We start from the raw sequence: 21,224 nt of genomic DNA on the forward strand, positions 1-21,224 counted from the left end.
ATATCTATAGCTTAATGTATCCTTTAGTGTCCTTGAAAAGTAAACATTCTCCAAATTCCTGTACTATAATAAGTGCCACGAGCTACTGAACAGAACCTATAGGAATATGGTCTAATGTACTAGTCTGTTATTGACACATTGGAATTTCCTCTCCTTGCTTGTTCTATGATTTAAAAAATCCTTAAATAGATTCCAAATACATTCAGAAAAGTGCTCCTTCTATAAAGATCTCTAAATAATTGGTCAGCCCTGGAGTACAGCATCTATAACTATTTTTCCTCTTGTCAAAGCCAGTCTTAGAATAATCCAAATAAATATAAGGAAACCATAGTACAATTGATCTTCTCTCAAACTCTGCGGAGTTTTACTTTTATGATAGCAGGAAAATGTCATTTGTTCACCATCTTGATATTCTCCTGTAGAAAACCAAAGGTGGAGTTTAGTAGAATCAAAATATTGTGTGACATGAGAAATTTTATTAGTTGACTTCTGCTGAGTCCTTACTTGGTTAATACGACCACTAATATGATGACCTTTAGTTTATTATCATTTTACCATTACAGTCACCATTTCCAAAAATAAACTAATAATTTTTCTGGGGCATGTGTGAGGTCATGACTTGGATTTGTGCATGTGTGTTTTGGTAAATTATAGCAGCTGCAAGCCTGTACTCTTCCCATCAATCAGCTCTTGGTTTTTCTGGCTGTTCACACTACCTGTGAAGGAACTTCTCCACCCTTGAGAGATGAGAGGCACATCATGCTCAAGGCTGCCTTTGACTATAACTTGATCATTCTGTTAGATCAAAGCTTGCATTCAAATTCCTGCTCTGTGAAATCTCATTGTTGACTTCACTTTGGATGGGGAAACTAACTCACCAATACATCAGCTCTGCTCTGTACCCTTAAACTGGTGAAGCTCCCTTACCCCAAGCTCATTTTAGGTAGATACCAAGGACAGTTTAATCCTGAATTCTAAGAGTTCTACCACTGGCTGAAAGTATGTGAATGTTTTGCAGCAAGGGCTGGATCATCTCCCAAGGTCAGATAATGAATCTACAAAAGAGTGACAGCTGTTTATTTTGATCATTGATTACATGATAAAATCAAATCTCTCCCCTAGCTGGAAAGTACTTTCTCTGTTAAGCTACTCTAGGACAGAGAATCATATTGTTTTATGTTAAGAAATCAAAAATTAGCTGCAATATGTTTCATCTTTCAACTGAAGATTGTTTGCAATGTTTCTCACTCAATGTTTCAGGTGGAAATGAGTCCTCTTGAGAATGCTATTGAAGTCTTAGAAAATAAGAACCAGCAGTTAAGAACACTGATTAGTCAGTGTCAAACTCGACAGATGCAGAACATTAACCCTCTTACAATGTGTCTAAATGGGGTCATTGATGCAGCAGTTAATGGTGGAGTTGCTAGATACCAAGAGGTAAGCAATTTACTTTCATTTTTATTAAAAATCTGATTTCTTTCCCTGTACAGATGCAGCTACTCTGTGTAAATTAAGGACAGAAAGTACTATATGAATAATAGTTACAATTACACTTATATTGCAGTTTTGGGTTAGGTAGTGTTAACAATATGGTTTATTGAGGTAACCATTTTGCTGCAGACAGTACCATAAACTTACTCCAGTGATGACTCAATTCACAATTACCCTGCATTCTTCAGTGATTTGTTTGTAAATTTTCAATTAATTGGTTAATTGTAAGTAAATTATTATAATACATTGCCTGTTCTAGGATAGGAGATACTTCTGGCCAACTAGCAAATTTACTTTTTTGTGCTGATATTCTAGTTTTTATATACATATATATTATATATATATGTGTATATATACATATAAGCTATATATTAAATACGCCTCTATATATATATGTATATTATATATCTCTATCTATCTATATAAATTCTCAAGAAGTTCCTTATCTTGAAGAATTATAATTTTCTAGATCCTTCTTGTATCTCTTTTCCAAGTGTTTAAGAAAATCTATTTTGGGGGGAAGGGGAGAAAGGGATTTAAAAAAATAAATACAATTTAGAAATGTCTAACACTAGATTTGTTTAACAGTTGCTCCTCATTATTATAATTTCTGAATCACTTTAGGAGAACCTTAAACATTTGGGATGTTGTATCTACACAAAATTCTGTGGAATTTTGAAACTTCAGTAAAAAGCAAGGGTTGAGGGCTTTTTGCAGCCCAATTGATTTTTCTCCTTCTCCTAGTAGTCTTATGAAATACTTGAGTCTGCTGCTTTTTCCTTTGACAATGTCAAGTTGAATAACATTCTGTCTACTTGTCTCAAAGGCTGAGAGATTCAGTGTTCACTCCACAGTGTTAAATTTGGTAAAACTGCATCTTAATTAAACCACAACAAATTGAGTCTGGTATAGTATTAGAATCTGTCATCAAAACTGCAGTGTTATGAAAATTGTGAAACTGAAGCAAAGCAGTGACATTTTTTGTGTTTCCTAACCGCCTTTAAGCAGCAACAAAACTGTTTAGCATCGTGAAGCATGAAGGCAGTCCCTGGAGAAATACAGTCATGTCAGAACTATGTCTGGTTTGAATTAGCAGTGTCAGAGCTAACTCAGTGTCTCTGCACAGCTTCCATCCTTCACAAGCATATCAAAGGTTCTAGCTTGCTCCTTATTGTTGTCCTTGGCTGTAATTCTTGCTCTCTTAGACAGTGTTCATGTTTTGATTCCCTTCTGCCCTCTGCCTCTCACTATATTACAATAGGACTTTTCAGCAACTTGTTTTGTAAATATCAAACCTCTTAGCAGTAATTGTGAGGACTTTTTTTTTCTTCCATTTCTCTTAAATTCTTCTCTTTGCATGTCCATTTTTCAGTCTTTATATATCTACTTGTTGTTTTGCCAGCTCTTATCTTCTACCATTCTTGCTGTCCTGTTCTCTGTAAATGCTTTTCCCTGTTTCACTTGCTTTTCCCTTCTGCCCTATATGAAGCTCAGAGTTCAGTCTTGGAGGATTTGGTCTTGAGGTAAGAGTGACCATGTCTTTACCAGTATCTTCCTTCCTTTCAGGCAACTTCCAAGTTTTAAGAAGTGTCCTTTGACCATCTGCTGCCTTCTTGGTTCTGTCCTCCTTCTTCTCTTTTTCCTCTTTAAATTTTTTCCTGTATTTTTTTTTTCTCTTCTGATGGGGAAGAGGCTATCTCTAACTATTCAGCACCTTCATATTTCAAATGTTAAAGCTATCCATTTGCTAGTGGCTACATTTTTTTTGCCTATGGTCTTCACCAATGACTATATAATTAATTACTTATTTAACATGTATTATCAATTATTGCAGCTCAAAAGAACTTAGAAAACATTTGAAAATATTATCTAGAAACCTGGTTTTTTTGAAAAAAAAAAAAAAAAAACTCAATTTGTTTTAATTTGTAATTTTATTCTGTTTAGGCCTTCTTTGTCAAAGAATACGTCTTGAACCATCCAGAAGATGGAGAGAAGATCACACGCTTAAGAGAACTTATGCTTGAGCAGGTAAAGTGGGGAAAAGACTGACAAGATGGCCTGCTCAGCTATCCTAGCTAAAAATAAAATAAAAAATATTAGAGGCTAATAATTTCTCTGTGGTATTCAGTGTTTTCTAAGCTAGATTCCAAGTAGAGAGTTAACTTTCTATACATGCAGGTAGGTTTCTGGGACATGTTGATATATTTTTTCCCTAGGTCTTTCCATCATTGCTGTAATCACTTCAAACTGTTTTGTGTAAATTAAAGGTTGAGTGAGAGGCCTGTCTTGTCATGCTCATACACAAATATTTGCACAAAATTTTCTATCACTACTACAGAATAAATATTATTTCATTAAAACATTTGATGGCTTGGCAATATTTGTATTTTACCAATGTTACAGAAAAAAATTTTCACTACAACGTTTGCCATAAGAGCAAAAAAGCATTCAAAATCTTATTGCAATGAAAGATATCTAGTGGTAATTACCAAAGTAGGTAGGCAGTAAAATAAATACAAAGTGATCAAATTAAGCATATGAGTATTCTATGCATAATATGTTTTTTGCATTATTTCTCCGTTCATTTATAAGCCAATGACCTGGCAGCCTCAAATATGAAGTGTTTCCATTTGAAAATGCTGAATATTTTTAAAATCAGAGATCTTACTAATATTTCAGCTGTTTTAACTGGCACTTATCTACTTTTGTTCTATGCAGCATGTTGATGTTTCAAATTTTATTGCCAGCTTGGAATAAAAAGGGTCACAGTATTGGAATCTGGCAAGATGGAAATTCCATTTTTCATTAGCATTGTGGGATCTTTTGGTCAGATCAGCCAAGCGACAGGTCCTCAGTATAAATCAGAATAGATTCACCCAGCTCACTTTAATTTCACAGAGACAATCTGTAGTTATTGGCATTATAATGTTACTTTTTCAAGCTATAGTTAATCTCACTAATCTTTACAATGTAAAACTGGAGTTAATAACTTCCTGTAACAATAATGTGGGTTCCAATCAATAGCAGTTCAACCCCCTCTGGCACCCACAGCTGATTTAATGCAGAGCATTTGGAAGGGCTGGCATGGCTCTGTATGTGTGGATGGATGTGCTGCAGTCCTGACCCCAGGTCAGGGACACTGTACAGCTGTGTTCCCGCTCGCAGGCTGCCTGAAATCATCAGCCAGCAGCTCTCATCCAAAGATATTACAGCACACTGTAGCTATTTTGTTTTTAAATCTGAGTTTATCTGATTCCTCGTGTAATCAGTTCAACATTTTGAAAGTGTGTGACCAAGTTTGAGCATGATTCAAGTTTTAGCACTGTAATACCGAAGCCTGTCATGCCTTGTGTCAAGGATATACATCAGGCCACCACTTACAGAGCTCTCTGGGGAGTTGAAATAGGGACTTCATTGCAAATACATTACAGAGTTTTTGGTGGATTTGACCGTTGCTATTGTTTCATGCTTTTTACAACTCTTCTTGTAGAAAATGGCTTTTATTTAGTGTATACCATTGCTCCTTTGTAAAGTTGCCTTTGTAAAATTTAGTCAGATTTTTCACTATGTTATCCATAGTGTTTTTTTAATATTAGAGTTGAATTTGCATAAGTGAAACCTTCGGGGAAGTTGAACAGGAAGAAGTGATAAATCCTCTTGTGTGCTTTTGATCCTTTAGGCCTTTTTTGGTTACAGATCTTTCAGAGATTTAGATAGGTGTTCTTAAGGCAATGTGCATTTGTTAGACTTTTTTTTAATCAGTTTCCTAATTGATGATGAGAGCTTAAAGAAAATGGATCAAAAATATTTTTTCCCTTTCTGCAGGCCCAGATTCTAGAATTTGGCTTGGCGGTGCACGAGAAGGTGGTGCCACAGGACATGAGGCCACTGCACAAAAAGCTGGTGGATCAGTTCTTTGTGATGAAGTCAAGCTTGGGAATACAGGTACTCACATGAGCAGGTGCATGGATAGACCAGAAGACTGTTCAGCTGCATTAAGGGTTGGTTGATTTTCCCAAGCAACAAACAGTGACATCTTTTGGCTGTTGGCCTCCATTACAGCTTATAGCCTTATTGTAGTACCACAAAGCAAAGAGAAATATAAACTTCCCACACCATGCAGAGAAAAGTAGTCATGTTTAACTAATAGTCACATTTTACTATCATTAGTGAAAAGTTTGAATATTTTTCTTATTAAGTTTCAAGCTAATCCAAAATGCCATCTAACTAGATTCATATGTGGTTATCTACATATCTGTATCTTACAAAATGCTTAATGATATTATGTTAGTTTTAATTAATCTTCTCTTAATAACTCGCCAGGAATTTCCTGCCTGTGTACAGGCTAGCCCTGTTCATTTCCCAAATGGAAGTCCTCGTGTATGCCGGAATTCCATACCTATTTCTATGAGCCCTGATGCTGCCCGGGTAATACCACGACGCAGGCAAGTTCAATACTAATAATTACATACTTTTGCTACCCATGGAAAATGACCCATAAATACTTCTGTTACATGCATGCCTCCTTGTATGGTCTGGATGTGTTCAGCCTTGAGTAACTGGTATATGTATTCTCTCTCCTTCTTTCTCCTTCTCTCCCCTCCCTTCCCCTAATTAAAGATTAATAAATATGTGCTGTTCTCACATGAGAAATGGTGACTGACAATTAGAGTTAACCCTTTTATATTTCATTATTCTTATAATAGCCCCTTGAGTTACCCAGCTGTCAATCGGTATTCATCCTCATCCCTGTCATCCCAAGCTTCTGCTGAAGTCAGCAACATCACTGGGCAGTCGGAAAGCTCAGACGAAGTTTTTAACATGCAGGTATAATTTATTGTCATGCTTCAAACTGTACAGAATCTTTCTTACAAGGCTATTTACTAAATTAATACCTCTATTATTTTGTTCAGAAATCTCATAAGTATTGCTGATATTTCTTTTAAAAACCAAATCTTCGAATGAGATGTTAAATTCATTCACTTTGAAACACCTTTCTTATGTAACTGTTTTCTCTTGTTTAAATTAGTGTTAATTTTTTACAAATGTAATAAGTAACAATGGACTATGATGCAAAGTCATCTGATCTTGCATAGACTTCTCTGTCCAGTTGTCACATTGTGGTGCAATTACATTACTGTATTAATTACAGTTCTATTTATTTAGTATTTTGCTACATCTTTGTGTAGTTAGATTAATACTCATTATACTGATATGCTGTTTTGAATTACTGATAAACTACTCCTAAGAAGTTATAAGTTCTTTGTTCTAGTGAAAAGTGTGCTATAAATTTTTGTTTGCAAAACCAGTAAATGCCATGTGGTAACAACATCTCTTCTATACACAGCCTAGTCCATCTACCTCAAGCCTGAGTTCCACTCATTCTGCATCACCTAATGTGACCAGTTCTGCTCCATCCAGTGCCAGAGGTCAGTGCTCATTTGCTGTAGTAAACCATATTAGATGACTCTAGATACAGCTGAATTTCTGCATGATGTCACTGGTCAGACATCATATTTAGCCAATTACTTGAGGAATCTCAATTATTAGAGACAGGATTGTTTTTTTGTTATAAACATAGAATTGAAATGTCTGAGTTTCATTGAATTTAATCACTAGACACATTTATATTCTAGCTTCTCCTCTGTTGTCTGACAAACATAAGCATTCCCGAGAAAACTCATGCCTGTCTCCCAGAGAGAGGCCCTGCAGTGCCATCTACCCTACTCCTTTGGAAACTTCTCAGGTAAGAAGTTTGTTGGGAATCCTCAGAGCACAAATAGCTAGGAAACAATAAAGGCACATGTTGAACTTTGAGCAGATTTGGTGTCTGTTCACTGTTGTAAATTTTCAAGGTTTTTTTATGTTTTTATAAGCAAATACTCTAAAATATTTTAGATGTAAGAGATGTGAATTGAATACACAGTGCTTGATTGCATTTCTACTTGATTTCTTTAGGTGTAGGTCTGTTTCTTTATGTTTACTTGCTGAAGTGAGAGAGAGATGCAGAGACTTACCTGATCACCAAAGTCTGCTTGTGTGGAACAACAAGCATTTGTTCAATCTAGGGGAGGAGACAAAGAATGAAAAACTCTTATCATGGCAGTTGTCCTAGTTGGGCTCCCCTTTGTTTCTTCTGAGAAAGCTAATCCTAGCCACTGTGAAATAATATCCTGTTCCATGTGGCAATTCCTATTTCCAAAGTAGTTTCAGAAAAGAATGACAGACATTTTGTTACTCCAGAGAAAAGAATGTACTGTGTTCTTGCCTTAAAATACGGTTACACAGGTCTGTGTGAAATGTGTATTTTTTGAGTATTCTGAAATTCAACATGAGCTTGGTAAGCTGGCCAATACTGAATCCTTATTTCATCTTTTCTTCTTAATGGACATATTTTCTTAAAGTTCTTTTCTTAACGCAGCTGATGTTTTAATCCCTGCCATCACACAAAGCACCTCTTGCTGAAGCTGAGAAAGATGAGAACATAGATAAAGTGTTAAAGGCTCTCCTTTCAACATTCTCATATCTATCAGAAGTTTTACCACTGATAAAAACCAGATCCAGGATTCTTTATTTTAGGAATAAATTATTGGTTTCTCATTAGTTCTTTTCTTGTCTCTCATTTCTTCAGTTATTGAATTGGCTCTTGATTAATTTTAATCTCTTTTCTTTTTAAGTCCTTGTGCTATTACCTGAGGGCTTAAGAAGTAATACTGAAGCTTAGTCAGACTTAAGGACAGCTCTCGGAACTACTTAGAGCAGATAGATCTACTGGGCACTTTGTCAATGGTAGTGGAGCCAAACAACAGACAGGAAAGATCAGGAGATGCTCTTTAAATAAAGCGGTTTTACAGTTTGCCGCAAAGAAAAATTATCCCGTTTTTGCTCCCAGACTACAAACTCTTGCTTTGCCAAGTGGAATGCGACTTCTATCCCCCACTCTATCCGAGATTGCATAAGAGAGGCTGAGGAGCTCGTAGGCCCAGTCTCCGCTCTCTCTGAGACTCGCCCAGCAGCAAAGTCTCCCAATCTGTCTCTACCCTCAGTGTCCAATGAGAGGGTAAGTAGAAATTAACTTGCTCATACAGTGAAGTATATTTCAAAGATGAGAAGGTCTGACAGTTTCTTTCTGCCCTTATAACCACAAATGAGGATATATCTTTCTGGGGAAAGGAGAAATTTCTTTCTCTGCTGTTTGCTCAGCAGTAAAAATGGACTGTGATCAGAAACAAAATCCTAATTCTCTGCCTTCTGATAAAGAAGGGGAAAAGAATTTCTCAGGACAATTGTAAGGAGATATCTTAGAGATACCTGCAACTCTCACTTTAAATTTAGCTGCTCAAACTGTTCCTTTCTCCTTTTGTTCTAACACTACTTCAACAGTGTTGATTGGAACTTCACACTCAGAGGAAAGGACCACCCATTTATGAATTACTTTGTTACAGCTTGATGAAAGCAATTTTCACATTAGTGTTTCAACTGGGAGAGATGAGATACACAGGCAAATTCCTGAACTTCAAGTCTTTCAGGCCATAGCTACCTTATTTAAGAAAGTTTGATGGACTTCACAGAACAAGACCACATCAGTACTTCATCCACTTCCTCATTGAAACTGATGCTCAAGGTTATGTACAGCTAGTTTTGGTCAATATCCATTTGTGCTTGCTTTGTGATCTCTGGCTGAATGGTTGTACAGTGTCTCTCCAGCTCTTTCCATACTCTGAAGAGGAATGCCTGCTGTCATTGACTGTTCAACAAGCCTTCTTAGTTTTTGTGCTATTATTTATTCCTATTGAAGCTTTTGAATTTCACATTTTTGGGGTTTTTTGTTTCCATGTCATTAAACATCCTGTAATTGCTCTTGTTCTTCCATATGGTTTTATATCTCATTCTTTTAGTATGTCTTTGTTTTTCTGTATTTCATTCAGCTTTTGTCTCTTTATCTCTTCCAAGTTCAGTTGCTTTTTCGGCCGTTGCTCTTTACCTTTGCAACAGAAAACGGGCTTCAACACTTGTCCATCACATCCCAGTGCACTGCAGACTCACTAGGCAGTGAACACTCAATCCAGACCAGACAGGAACATATGGTCACACTTCTTGTCACATCAGAGTACATATATAGGTTTACCACCTCAGTTTAATGGTAGCTCAGGAAAACAGATATTACCTGACCCAGAATGACTCTTATATGACATACGGCACACCTACTGTAACTCAAAGTCTTCCAAAAGCATTTTGTCTCTGACATGTTTAAAGTGAAGTTGAATCAGGCTTAAGTATTTGTTCTTCACTTTGTAACATGAAGCTGCAACATATTAGAAGAATGACAATCACTTTGCAGCTGGGTTTGCCATCTTGTGGAAACCACAGCATAAGTGCTTCACCAACTTGGCACAGTTGCTTTGTGAACATTGGAGAGATACATGTTAATAGGATTTTATTTGGATTTCATAGATCATCTGATCTTGCTTTTAAAGAAAAAAAAAATAAGAAAAAAAATTATCTGTTCCCGTTGCCTCTTGAAAGTATATCTGAATTATTTGTAGGATTCACTGTATGCTGTTTACATATGTTTTCGAGACAAACTAGTCACCTGAGGACTATTTGAGTGCTGCCAAAGGAAATAAAGGGTAGAATTTTAATTTTTTCATACATTTATTGTCATTTGTAAACAAAATGGATTTTAAGAAAATGAAAGACCAACATGCTTTGTGGGTCAGCTCTTATCCACAGGAGAAGTAAGAAGACTGCTACCAAAAAGTCAGTGTTGAAAAACAATACACAATAATTTTCTTAGGTAACAGCCATAACTTGAATATTATCTTGTTCAGATCCTGATTCTGTAATGAAATTATTGCAAATCTATCCTTCTATTTTTAAGTAATCTATTAAGATATCTCTTTAGGAATGAGCTTTACTATGTTTTTTAAAGTGCTGGAAACTGTCAGAAATCAGTACATAATAATCATCTCTCCAATTTCTGTGTGTACAGTTTTCAGAAAACTAGTCTACTCCCTATCTGTAAACACATAATTTTATTAAACTGCTTATGTTTTTATGTGATGTTTATCACTCTACCCCTAAGCAGACCTGGGGGTGAGGGGGGATAGTAACAAAAATATATTGGTTTCCTTAGTGGCTACTGAAATACAACAGCAGCTATGTGTAAAACCATTCTGTTCTCAATTTACAGAGGATGCTATTTAATCATATTGGAGATGGTGCTTTGCCACGAAGTGATTCCAATCTGCCCGGCTCTGACAAAGGTAAGTGGAAATGCTACAACATGCCAATCTTTGAAGAATGAAAATTTAATTACTCCATCTTGTTCCTGTAGAATGCCAGTTCTTTTGTGTGCATACTGTCATCTCCAAGTGTCAAAACATTCTAACTGACTAAATAAATTATAGTAACAAATCTAAGTGTCAAAACACTTTGCCAAAAAGGGAAGAACTGAATTTTGCACTCAAATAAGGCCCAGAAGTTTGCAGGAGGGGGTGATAGAGCAACAGGTTTCATCAGGCTGCCTGTGAGACCTGTCCCCTCTGCCACTCAAGAGAGACATGTGAGGGGAAAAGCCAAAAAAGCCAGCTTCTGGAGAACGGAGCACAGAGAAGGTAAAGAGATGGACAGAATCCCAAAGTTTGGTACCTGCAAGTCCTGTTTACCAAATATAACTCAGTGTGCTTCTGCTTACGCTTGGATTGAAAACACCAGTTTGTGGTTTCTTGCATTTTTGAGGTTTTGTTTTTAATTAGAGTAAATGAGAAATAGATGCATTTCCATAGGAAAAAGTATTGCCTCTTATAATTTTGCACATGGGGAAATCCAATATTGTTGGCATGGTAATTGTTTGCCATGATTTCATTATCTGCCTCACATCTATAATATGCTCCATCATTTCATTATGGTACTTTTATGGAATGCTGAATAAAGGAAACAGTAAAATAAGAAAATAACTATTTTAATAATATGCTGTAATAAGAACTGACTAGGAATCAGATTTTCTCTAATAAGAGCTATGTTTTACAGGTATTTTTATCCTTACATTTTTATGAAAACACAGGTGGAATTTTTTCACAGGGCTTAAAAACATATGAAATAATTTAACATGGAAATAACAAAACTTTTCCACTGCCCTATGCAGCTAAGTACATCAGAGAATTGTTTAAATGAAGTATTCTCCTGTGAAGGCCTTAACAGTTCACAAAACTGACTGCTTGGATGGCTTAAAAGGAAAAAAAATTGTCAAGAGATTCAGGCATTTGAAGTACCTAGGTCTGGTGCCAGGTGATTTTTAGGATGAGGGCAAAGCCATGCTGTTGAGTGACAGCTTACAATAAAAAGCAAATACTGTATTGCATATTTTGACAATAACAAAGCAAAATGATACTCTAGAAAATAGATCATTCTGTTCATTGATCCCCGGGTCAACTTAAGTGTAATTATATTGTAACAATATTGTTTCAGATATGAGATCAGTGTTTTTTTACTGTACTTTTTGTATTAAGTTTGGGGTGCAGTGAGGTTGCCATCCTGAGAGCTCTCAGAGTTGCTACCATTGTGTTAATTGATGTCATCAATTAGCAACAATACTTTGCTTTTTCTTTTCATCTTTGTACATAAACACAGGGGTTTTGCATGTGATTATCTACTCACAATTGAAACTAGTAAACAAGAAGGAAACTGTCATGGCAGGGCAAGAAGTTTGAGGCTTTTAAGGTGTGGGATTTTTTTGGTGGTGTATTTGGGAGACGAGTGGGAAGGTTTGAAGCAGTTATTTTCAACGCCTTTTTTTTTTTTTTTTTTTTTTTTTTTTTTTTTTTTTTAGGAAGTGTAATGAAAGTTGTATTTTTCCAATTAGTTTTCCTGCCCATGTTAAATGCCTTGTCCTTCTTTCCAATATTGGTGACTTCTTGATGATATGAGATAATCCAGTTCTATCAAGGAAGCGGTTCCAGACCTTATGGAATCATTCAGTTAAAGTCATAGAATCTCATCAGGGTAACAGACAAAGGAAACAGCCACTTTTATGCACATCAAGGTGACAGTCAATTTACGTGATTAAGCAGAGATCTTTGATCAGAGATACAAACAGTGTACAGAAATTTTCTCAGTCCATAATAATTTCTTAATTTGATATTTTTGTTGTTAGACACTTTTAATTTCTTCCAATTTTTACTCCCAACATTTTGTGCCCTTCTTTCCACCTTCTTTCGACTCCTAATTTGTAGTCTATGCAGGCAACACAAGAATGTTAGCACAGAAAGCTTTATGAAAGAGGTCGATAGGAATGGCAAGTTCCCTTCTCTAGTCCCTTCTGTAGATAAAATGAGTTAATGGGAATAGTTTATGAATAGCCTATTCCCCTCTGCCTGGTAAGCTCTAAACAGGAGTCTGGTGCAAAGATAAACTGATCATATTAATAAGCTTCAAGCTTGTCTCCCTTTGTGGCTGGATTTGCAGTGCACCAGAGTGCAATCTCAGCTGTTGTTGCTGTTGATGGCCACCACTGCTGATCACAAATTGACCTGTGGGCCAGGTGCATCCATCAGCTTTGCAAGTGCAGATGTAATCAGGAGAGCTTTTCAGGCATGCTTATTGAGTTGTTAGGTGTTTGCATTCTGTGTGGTTTTACCCTCATGGATAAAAGCAAGTCAGAGAACTGGAAGCCTCTGACAGTTTTTTTATTCTCTTCCAGTTGTAAACACCACCCCTAGCAGCTGGAGCCTGGACAGTGGGAAGGAAGCCAGAAACACATCAGAAAGTGGAAAGCTTATATCTCCTCCTGTACCACCAAGACCTGCACAGACTGGTGAGTTAATGGACATCTTGGGTAAAGCTCCAGTACTTGAGGGCATAGATTCTTTCCACTCTCTTTGATGTTTAACTTCTTGGGCAGGTTAACTTATTATTTGGTTTCTTACATGAAAGGCTGTAGAACTGCCTCTGCAAGTATTTTCATCTTGTTAATGTTCTCTGCAGTTTCCAATACTCTGCCCCTTCACTAATGAATGAGCAGTTTCAGACAGTTCGTGCTAGTACGAGAAAAGATGATCAAATTTAGTCTTTTGATTTTATGATAATTGGAGGTTAGCAATCAGAAATGATCATTAACCACAAAGACTCTTACTGGCCAGAAAATGCAATCATGAAAGCACATGACTTCTGTTACTGTAACCATTTTGCCTTTTAAAAGATTGATTTCCATTTAAAGGAAAGGCTGCTCAAGTGATACTATAAATATAATTGTTCTCAAGGGAGTGAGTAAACTTTTTGTGTATTATCCAGGCATGTTTCTAGTATATTTAGAGGTAAATGTTTGATATAAGTATACTATGTATTTTTTTTTCCTTATTTGACTTAAAAACTCATAATATATTTCTTAAGAAGAAAAAGGGAATTATTTATCTTGTTATCATTTTGTAAATTATAAATAAATTTATAGTGGTATAAAATTTGTCAGAAAAGGCAGATGCAGAAGTTTTTTATACTTGATTGTACTGCAAGATAATCCAGAGAACAAAGCAAAATAAACAAAATCTCTAAAACTATTTACAGCCATCAGCCAAAGCAACTAGAGATAATGTTTATGTATCAAATGATCTCTTATTAACTTAGAAATCTTTTTAAGTAAAATTGTAATGCCACAAGTGAAAGCACTGAAATCTTTCTAACTTTACAGCATCACCAGCAAGACACATAGCCTCCATTTCCCCTTCTCCTGCTGGAAGATCACCAATGAAGGTACTGTCCTATTGCAGTGAATTGCCTTTGTGGGACAGATCTTGTGTGTTGTGAGGTAGATGGTATACATTTAATGTAAATTATTTGGGATTTTTTTTTCATATCATATACCTCTACAAAAGCCAGTATTCTGTTTGCAACGTGGAAGAAGGGAAGGTGCCAAGAAAACCTGTTGTGCAACCCATTCATCTTATTTTTCCATTATTCAGAGCTGTTAGATTAGAGGGTCCATTACAGAGTATTCCCTGCTTCAATCATTTTAACACTCATTTTTCTCTGCAGGATGATCCAGGGAGGTTGTAAGAAGTTGGAAGTAGTTTGACACCTGCCAGTAGGAAACATTAAGCATAGGCTGTGAATAAGCATTGGTTCTCCTCTGGCAGTTAAATATCCAAAGTAATTTGAGATCCAGCCTAAACTTAGCAAGTTTCATTTCTATTTCAAGATATTTGCATGTGTTGGTGCCCACATATTGGTACCAGCTTTTTTTCTGGAAAACTTGACTGGGAAATCTGTGTTTTCCACAGCATTGGAGCACACAAACATGCAGCCTGCTTATTCCAGGCAAATCCTGGTGCTGGCAGAGTGCATGACATCAGTCTTGGGGATAGACTCTGCCACCCCATTGAAGCAGAGATGATTCTGCAGGTAGAAATGTCAACAACATGGAAGGAGGGCAAAAAGGAGCATGACTGGTGCTTCAGGCACTCAGATGAAAGGACAGAGCAAAGCAGCTATGCCAAAGTAACCCCTCAGCAACCTAATGCCTAACTAATACTGCAGAGATTCACATTGCCTGAGGAGGAAAACAGCACCCCAAAGTATTTCCTATCACTTGAGGGTCCCTAATTACAAGTCCACACTCATTGTCCTGTTTGCCTTCCCATAAGCCTGTGACATTTCTACTTGTGTCTGCCCAGTGCTCCAAATTCATAACAAAGCAATTCTGCTGGCCATCAGAGTGCCCCACAGTCTTATTACCATTCTGCTGAAGTGAGCACCAATCCCAAGTTTTGCCCTAATTGCTTACTAGGAAGTTCTTTAAAAAATTAGGATCTTGTCCAAAAATGAATGACCTTTCCTTTTCATCCTGAATGGACACAGTACTGATGATTCTTAGGGATGTTGAAGCTTGTCCCAACATTCTTCTTCTATAGGTCTGGACAGAATTTAAGCATTTTACAAAGTCTGGATTGCTGCTTGGAAGAGGAATGCTGGCCCAAAATACTTCTGAGAACTGCTGGATCTCACTTTGAGCATCCATGAATATCCAGACTGTTTTTGGTGTTGAGACTGATACTTGCTACTGGTAAAACTGCACTGTTTTACCAGAACCAAGTGGTTACCCGTGCAGGCTTTACATATTTGCAGGTGTTCTGAATGACAAAAGCAAAAGTCCTAAATCTTATATATGGTCACTTAATCCAAGTGTCCAGTGTTCTTGGAACTGGAACTAAATACATAATTTATTTGAAAACCTTGACCTGGATGTTTATGGGAGTAGGAGTTCCAGCAGTTGCAGCAGTTGCAGCCTCCTCACATAGGAATGGAACATGAAACAAATAGTTAAAAAGGTTCTTGAGGAAGTCTGAAATGTCTTCACTAGGTGTTGTGCTTTAAATAAAACTGACTTTGCTTTTCGACAGCCATATACAGGGATCAGATTTTAGCCTTTCCTCTAACAGTGTGCTACCAGAGAAAACTATCCTAGTACAAAACCCACCGATGTAAATGAAGATTTTTTTTTTTGCATTGATTTCAGTGCTCTGTGGATCCAGTCCTAGATGGATAACTAAAATTGTCTCAACAGAATAAAGTCAGTGCAGCCAGCTCTGAACATACCTACCCCTCTCCTCCTCCTCCACACCCATCTCCACACCCATCCTTCATTGCATGGCTCACACTCTCACCTCCAGCTGAGCAACTGAGCATCAACCAGTCTAACAAGGATAGGAATGACAAATTTGTCTTTATTTTGATTTCTCCATCCCTTTTTTTAGCTGAGGCCAATAAGTTGGGATTGTTTCAGATTACGCCAGTCATAATTAAATATGTTGCAAAAAAATTAACTTGGAAAGTGTGGGCTAACCTTTTACAGTTTTCAGTTGAAGTTGCTTCACTGGAATAGAACTGCTCAATGGTTTTAGGTAGGTCTTTATTGTCCATGCCTTTTATTTGTCATCAGCACTGTTGCTGCTGCTTGGGCCCTCAGCTCCTGGTCCCTCACCATCCCTCACTGACCTGTGAGGCTACTGGTGCATCCTCTGGCCACCTGTGCCCTCCATATGGCACTTGAGGCACATGTGGTGTATTGTGTTTGTTTGTCTAAGGAACACCTGGGAGATGGGGGAGAGGAAGGGTGGTGATGCTTTCATCTCCTGACATTCTGCTGCTGCCACCCACAAATGAGAGCAAGAACAGCAGACAAGGGGGGCTGGCACCCAGCAGCAGCTCGTACCTCGATACTTGTTTTGTGCTACCCCTCCAACACTGGTTGTATGGTACACTCAGAAATGAAGCCATGATGTAAATGCACTTTTCACTGCATGGCAATGCACTAAAAGCTGTGAGGAAAGCTTTGGAAACTGAATTTGGGATATGAGAGCCTGCAGTAGCAGCAATGGCTGGGCTTTGGCGTTAGGGGGCAGGACACTCCCAGGTATGCCTGGTGTGCCTGGTGATGCATTCCACTTCCAGCTGGGAAAACTAGCACTGAGTTCTAAAGATTTCCAGATTTTTCCCAGGGTATTATGATATTACTAGCATAATAATATTTTAAAACAGTTTTATTTCCACTTATATGAATTACTGGCATGACCACTAAGATGTACCCAGGCACTATTGAAATGAGCTTTTTATCAGTTTCTTACCAGGTCCTGATTAAACAGGAACTCAACCATTTCTGTTTATCAAAGCTCAGAGTTACATGCACTGTATCTATGTATGTTTTCAGTCTGAGCACAGAAACACTCTCCCTTCCTACATGCCAGGTAAATTCTTCATCTGCCCTTTCTTTTGAGCAGGGGTCTGTGCAATCATTCACACCGTCTCCAGTGGAGTATCATTCCTCGGGGCTCATATCCAACTCCCCGGCACTGTCGGGGAGTTACAGCAGCGGCATCTCTTCGCTCAGCCGATGTAGCACATCAGAAACATCAGGCTTTGAAAGCCAAGGCAGTGAACCAGCAGTGACTGTCCCAAGCTACAACGTTTCTGAGGAGCCTGTGAGAAAAGAGAGCAAAACACCGCCACCTTACAGCGTGTATGAGCGGACTTTGAAACGCCCCGTTCCTCTACCTCACAGCCTCTCCATCCCGCCCGCCGCAGACCCCCCGGCACTGCCACCCAAGCCACAGCTGGTTCGGCCAAACAACCTGGAAAACAGCAGCAGGAGGACTGAGCAGGTTCCCCGGCCCAGGCCTCTGCCCCGCAAAGTCTCTCAGCTATAAGAAGCCACTTTTATATTTAATTGCAACACATTCTTTACTGTTTAAGAAATAATATTTTTTAAAAATGGTAAAACTCATTTAGTTAGGCACTTTAATATTTTGTCCACCTTTTCTTTTGAGTAATTTTGAAATGCTTATTAATATTATGTTGCACATTTGAAATGAAATTACTAATTTAGGTTACCAGATATTATAGGAAGCATGAATGAGAGAATTTTTTTTTAATTTCATGGTGGTGAATACTGTTAAATGCGTTTATTTGTACTTTAGTTTTATTTAAAAAATCTAAAACCCTACAACTCTCATCTGAGTTAGCTGAATGCTTCTTACAAAATGCAGAATATACTGACTGGATCTTTACTACTAGAGATAATTGCACGCTTTCTAACAAAGTAGTCTGTAGACTAGGATGTTTCTGCAAGTAGGCTGAAAGTTGTTTCTCTTATCTGATGAACAGGTTGGTCATGTCAAATGTATGTGGCAAAACTGAGATATAATGCAAGTTATACAGCAGAGGACTGTTGTAAGAATGTGGTTTGGAATTTTTGAAACACATGCTTGGCTTATGTTATTTTTAGGATGGAAAAATACCTGTATTTCATTCAGCGTACAGCACCATTCTGGTGAATCCCAATAAGGTCTTGTGCCATAAGTGTATGTACCTGACACATCCTTTTTCTTTTTGAGGTGCAATTTACTTTTATTCTTCCAGTTCATGTATATTTTTGTTGTTGTTGTTTTAGTTTTGAGTTTGTTTTTTTTTTTTTTTTTTAAGCTAGCAATTTTCTAGTGAATGCTCCCTGTTGTTCTTGAAAGTTCACCCCAAAATACAATCTGTGTATGAAATAGGTACAAATGAATTGTTCATTTTACTTGTGTACAAGAGTCAATACTGACTAGTATCAAGGCAATTCACTAAATGAGCCAATGTTTAAAAATACAAATGGCTGGTTTACAATCCATACATTTCAATAGCTAATTGTGAAGGTCATTAATACTTTTGTAAAAATCTAGCAAAAATTCTGAACAGGTCCTTGGATGTGTATGTGCCATTGGAGCCAGGCTTTTGATTTGCTTTTTAGCTTGAGTTCTTCACCATCATCTATATTGTTGAGAATGGTGTTTGGCCTTAGGTTGTATTTTAGTAACTGGCATCTGAAAAGCCCTGGAAAGCTAATGCCAAGACATAGGAATGTGGTGGGGAAGTGAAAAAAAAAAAAAGCACCTTCTGTATGTATGTTTTGTATCCTCTTTCTTTTATTGACTGTTAAATGTGCTTGGGAACAGATGTGTGAACTACATTTTAAATCATATTGTTAAAAATATTCTCCCTCTTTTGTTGGGAAGCTCATGTTGATCTTAGCTGTGTTTGATTTGTTGATAGTTTAGCTGGAAGAAAGTGACCACTTTTTTATATTCTCTCAATTAAACCTTCAGCAGTTACAAGCTGTTGACAGTAGTTATAGAAGTTTTCTATAATAAATGTTCAAGTATTTTTGTACATAATTGGTAAATTTTAATAAGGAGTGTACCATTATGTGAAAAAGAAGCAAACAGTTGTGTATGCAGTAAGATTGTTATAATTATGCCAAATACTTTATGTATGGAAAAAAGAATATTTGTAAATATATGCTTTTAACAATAATTCTGCCATATTGACTTTACAATTTTGAATGTCAGAAAAAAATAATATATGTTAAAATATTTATGTTTTAGTGAAAGTATTGATAACTTGAAAAGGAACAAATGAATTTTAGCTTTGTATCTTGCTGATTTCAAAGTCTGAAATTCCTTGAACTAGCTCTTGCTTTCTACTATAACATTTTTGTCTGTAACCACATCATGAAACCCATAAAAGGCAACATATTTATGCTGATATAAAGAAATAATGCCTGAAATTTAAATAAGGTGTCACAAGTAAGATAACAAAGCTGATTTTTTTGCCCACCCATGTAGTTTAATAGATTTTGTTGACTAGTGCTTGAGCACAGTACAGTATGAATCAGTGTTATTTGCTCCTGAAGCCTTTTTTTATGATTATTTCTGGCAGTAAGCAGAGTTGATGACTTTATCATTTGTGTGCATTACTGGTCAGCTTTGCAGCAAAACATTTCACAAAGTCTCTGTTTACCTAGACACTCATATTGGTTGCTGCATAATATTAGTATGAAATAAAAGAATTTGATTAATCTTTACAGTACAACTTGTTTTCTACAGAATGAGAGATTCTAATTAAGTTAGCCAGAGAATAAAAGTTCTGACTCCTTGTCTTGCTAAATCCATTTTTTTTTCTGTTAAAAATCTCCTGATGGAGTTTTCCCCCTATTTGGACCTGTAATTGCTTTGTGAGACAAGGTGGGGAGAGTATTGACATGCTCTTCTGAACAAGTGAAGAACGTCAAATTCACTAGAGTTCACTGTAAATTAACCTGCATGAGCATTCTGTTTTTATAACCAGAAGAATATCAGAAATACTCTGAATGATAGAAAATGGTGTAAAATTGGCAGAGTACTCTTAAGCCGAGTTGACACATTTTCTGCTTAGCCAGTTTTGACAAATTGATTCTGTAGATCAGTTTTTCAATCTGATTACCTATAAAAATGTAGTATGAAATTTTGTTATGTATGTTGCAACACCCACTGCTTGAAAATCTAATGTAAATAAAGGTCTTGTTTGAATTTTATGTAGTAGTCATAAATATAATTTTACCACTTTCTGGGTGATGGTGAGTAATTCAGAAGCTCATACAGGAAAACCAAGTGGAATAAGTTGCTCTTACTTCCCAATAGCTTGAATGTCAGCCAATGTGTGTGTAATAGGTGACATAATCTTGTATTCAAAGACCATATTTGAGATGCGGTGTCTCTGGCATGCCAGAGAAACCTCCTCAAACTCAGCTGGCTGGCTTTGAAATGATGCAGCTCAGACTGGTTCTCATGATGGCATAGTAGCTCCGTAGGGTGAGGGAACTTGATTACGATGTCCCAGGTCAGATGCTGTGTCAGGCCAATTGCTGTGTCCTGAAAGAAGCACAAAGCTGAAGTTACCCCTCTTAGGAAAGGTCGCAGGGTAGTGCAGTTATGGCCCTGCTCACACAGAATGGGGTACAGCTGCGTGAAAATCTTCTGTATAAAAGTGGCACCTTTCCCTCTTGCCTGACCATTCTTCCTGTTCACTGATTGTCCAACAGCACCTGCAAAAAGAACAGTGGCATAGCAAAAACATACCAGTAGGCAGGAGTCAGTGCCTGAGGTATAAATGATGAAAAGCATTTTGTTTTGAATGTAACTGTGGTCAATGAGGCATGTAGCAGCACTGTCTCAGTAAACCCAGGTGCTGCCAGATTCAGATCTTTGCTCCAGAACTCTGCTGGTTGCTGGAATTTCTGATGATTAAGGCAGAGCCCTGACATATGCTGGACAAAGGGCAAAGTCCCATTGTGGAAGGATGGTCACCACTGGATCCCTTGAGATTCTAATCTTGAACTAGATTCTGTGGGAGAAAGCCCTTTTCCTATTAATTTAATTCGTCTTTAC

The 21,224-nt window shown here is 37.2% G+C and overlaps 1 protein-coding gene across 1 annotated transcript in view; it reads left to right on the top strand.

The window, feature by feature from the left end:
• The window catches only part of DOCK4 (dedicator of cytokinesis 4), a 230,641-nt gene extending 210,270 nt beyond the window's left edge, over positions 1-20,371 (top strand). The window contains 11 exon segments of the mRNA XM_066319015.1: positions 1,261-1,437; positions 3,436-3,519; positions 5,317-5,436; positions 5,815-5,936; positions 6,198-6,318; positions 6,839-6,920; positions 7,128-7,237; positions 10,685-10,757; positions 13,193-13,306; positions 14,177-14,238; positions 17,262-20,371. Of these exon segments, the coding sequence (XP_066175112.1) occupies positions 1,261-1,437; positions 3,436-3,519; positions 5,317-5,436; positions 5,815-5,936; positions 6,198-6,318; positions 6,839-6,920; positions 7,128-7,237; positions 10,685-10,757; positions 13,193-13,306; positions 14,177-14,238; positions 17,262-17,687 (1,491 nt within the window). The 3' untranslated portion in view covers positions 17,688-20,371.
• Positions 20,372-21,224: the final 853 nt, after the last annotated feature.

Source organism: Sylvia atricapilla, chromosome 5 (assembly GCF_009819655.1).
Source record: "Sylvia atricapilla isolate bSylAtr1 chromosome 5, bSylAtr1.pri, whole genome shotgun sequence".
Taxonomy (NCBI): domain Eukaryota; kingdom Metazoa; phylum Chordata; class Aves; order Passeriformes; family Sylviidae; genus Sylvia; species Sylvia atricapilla.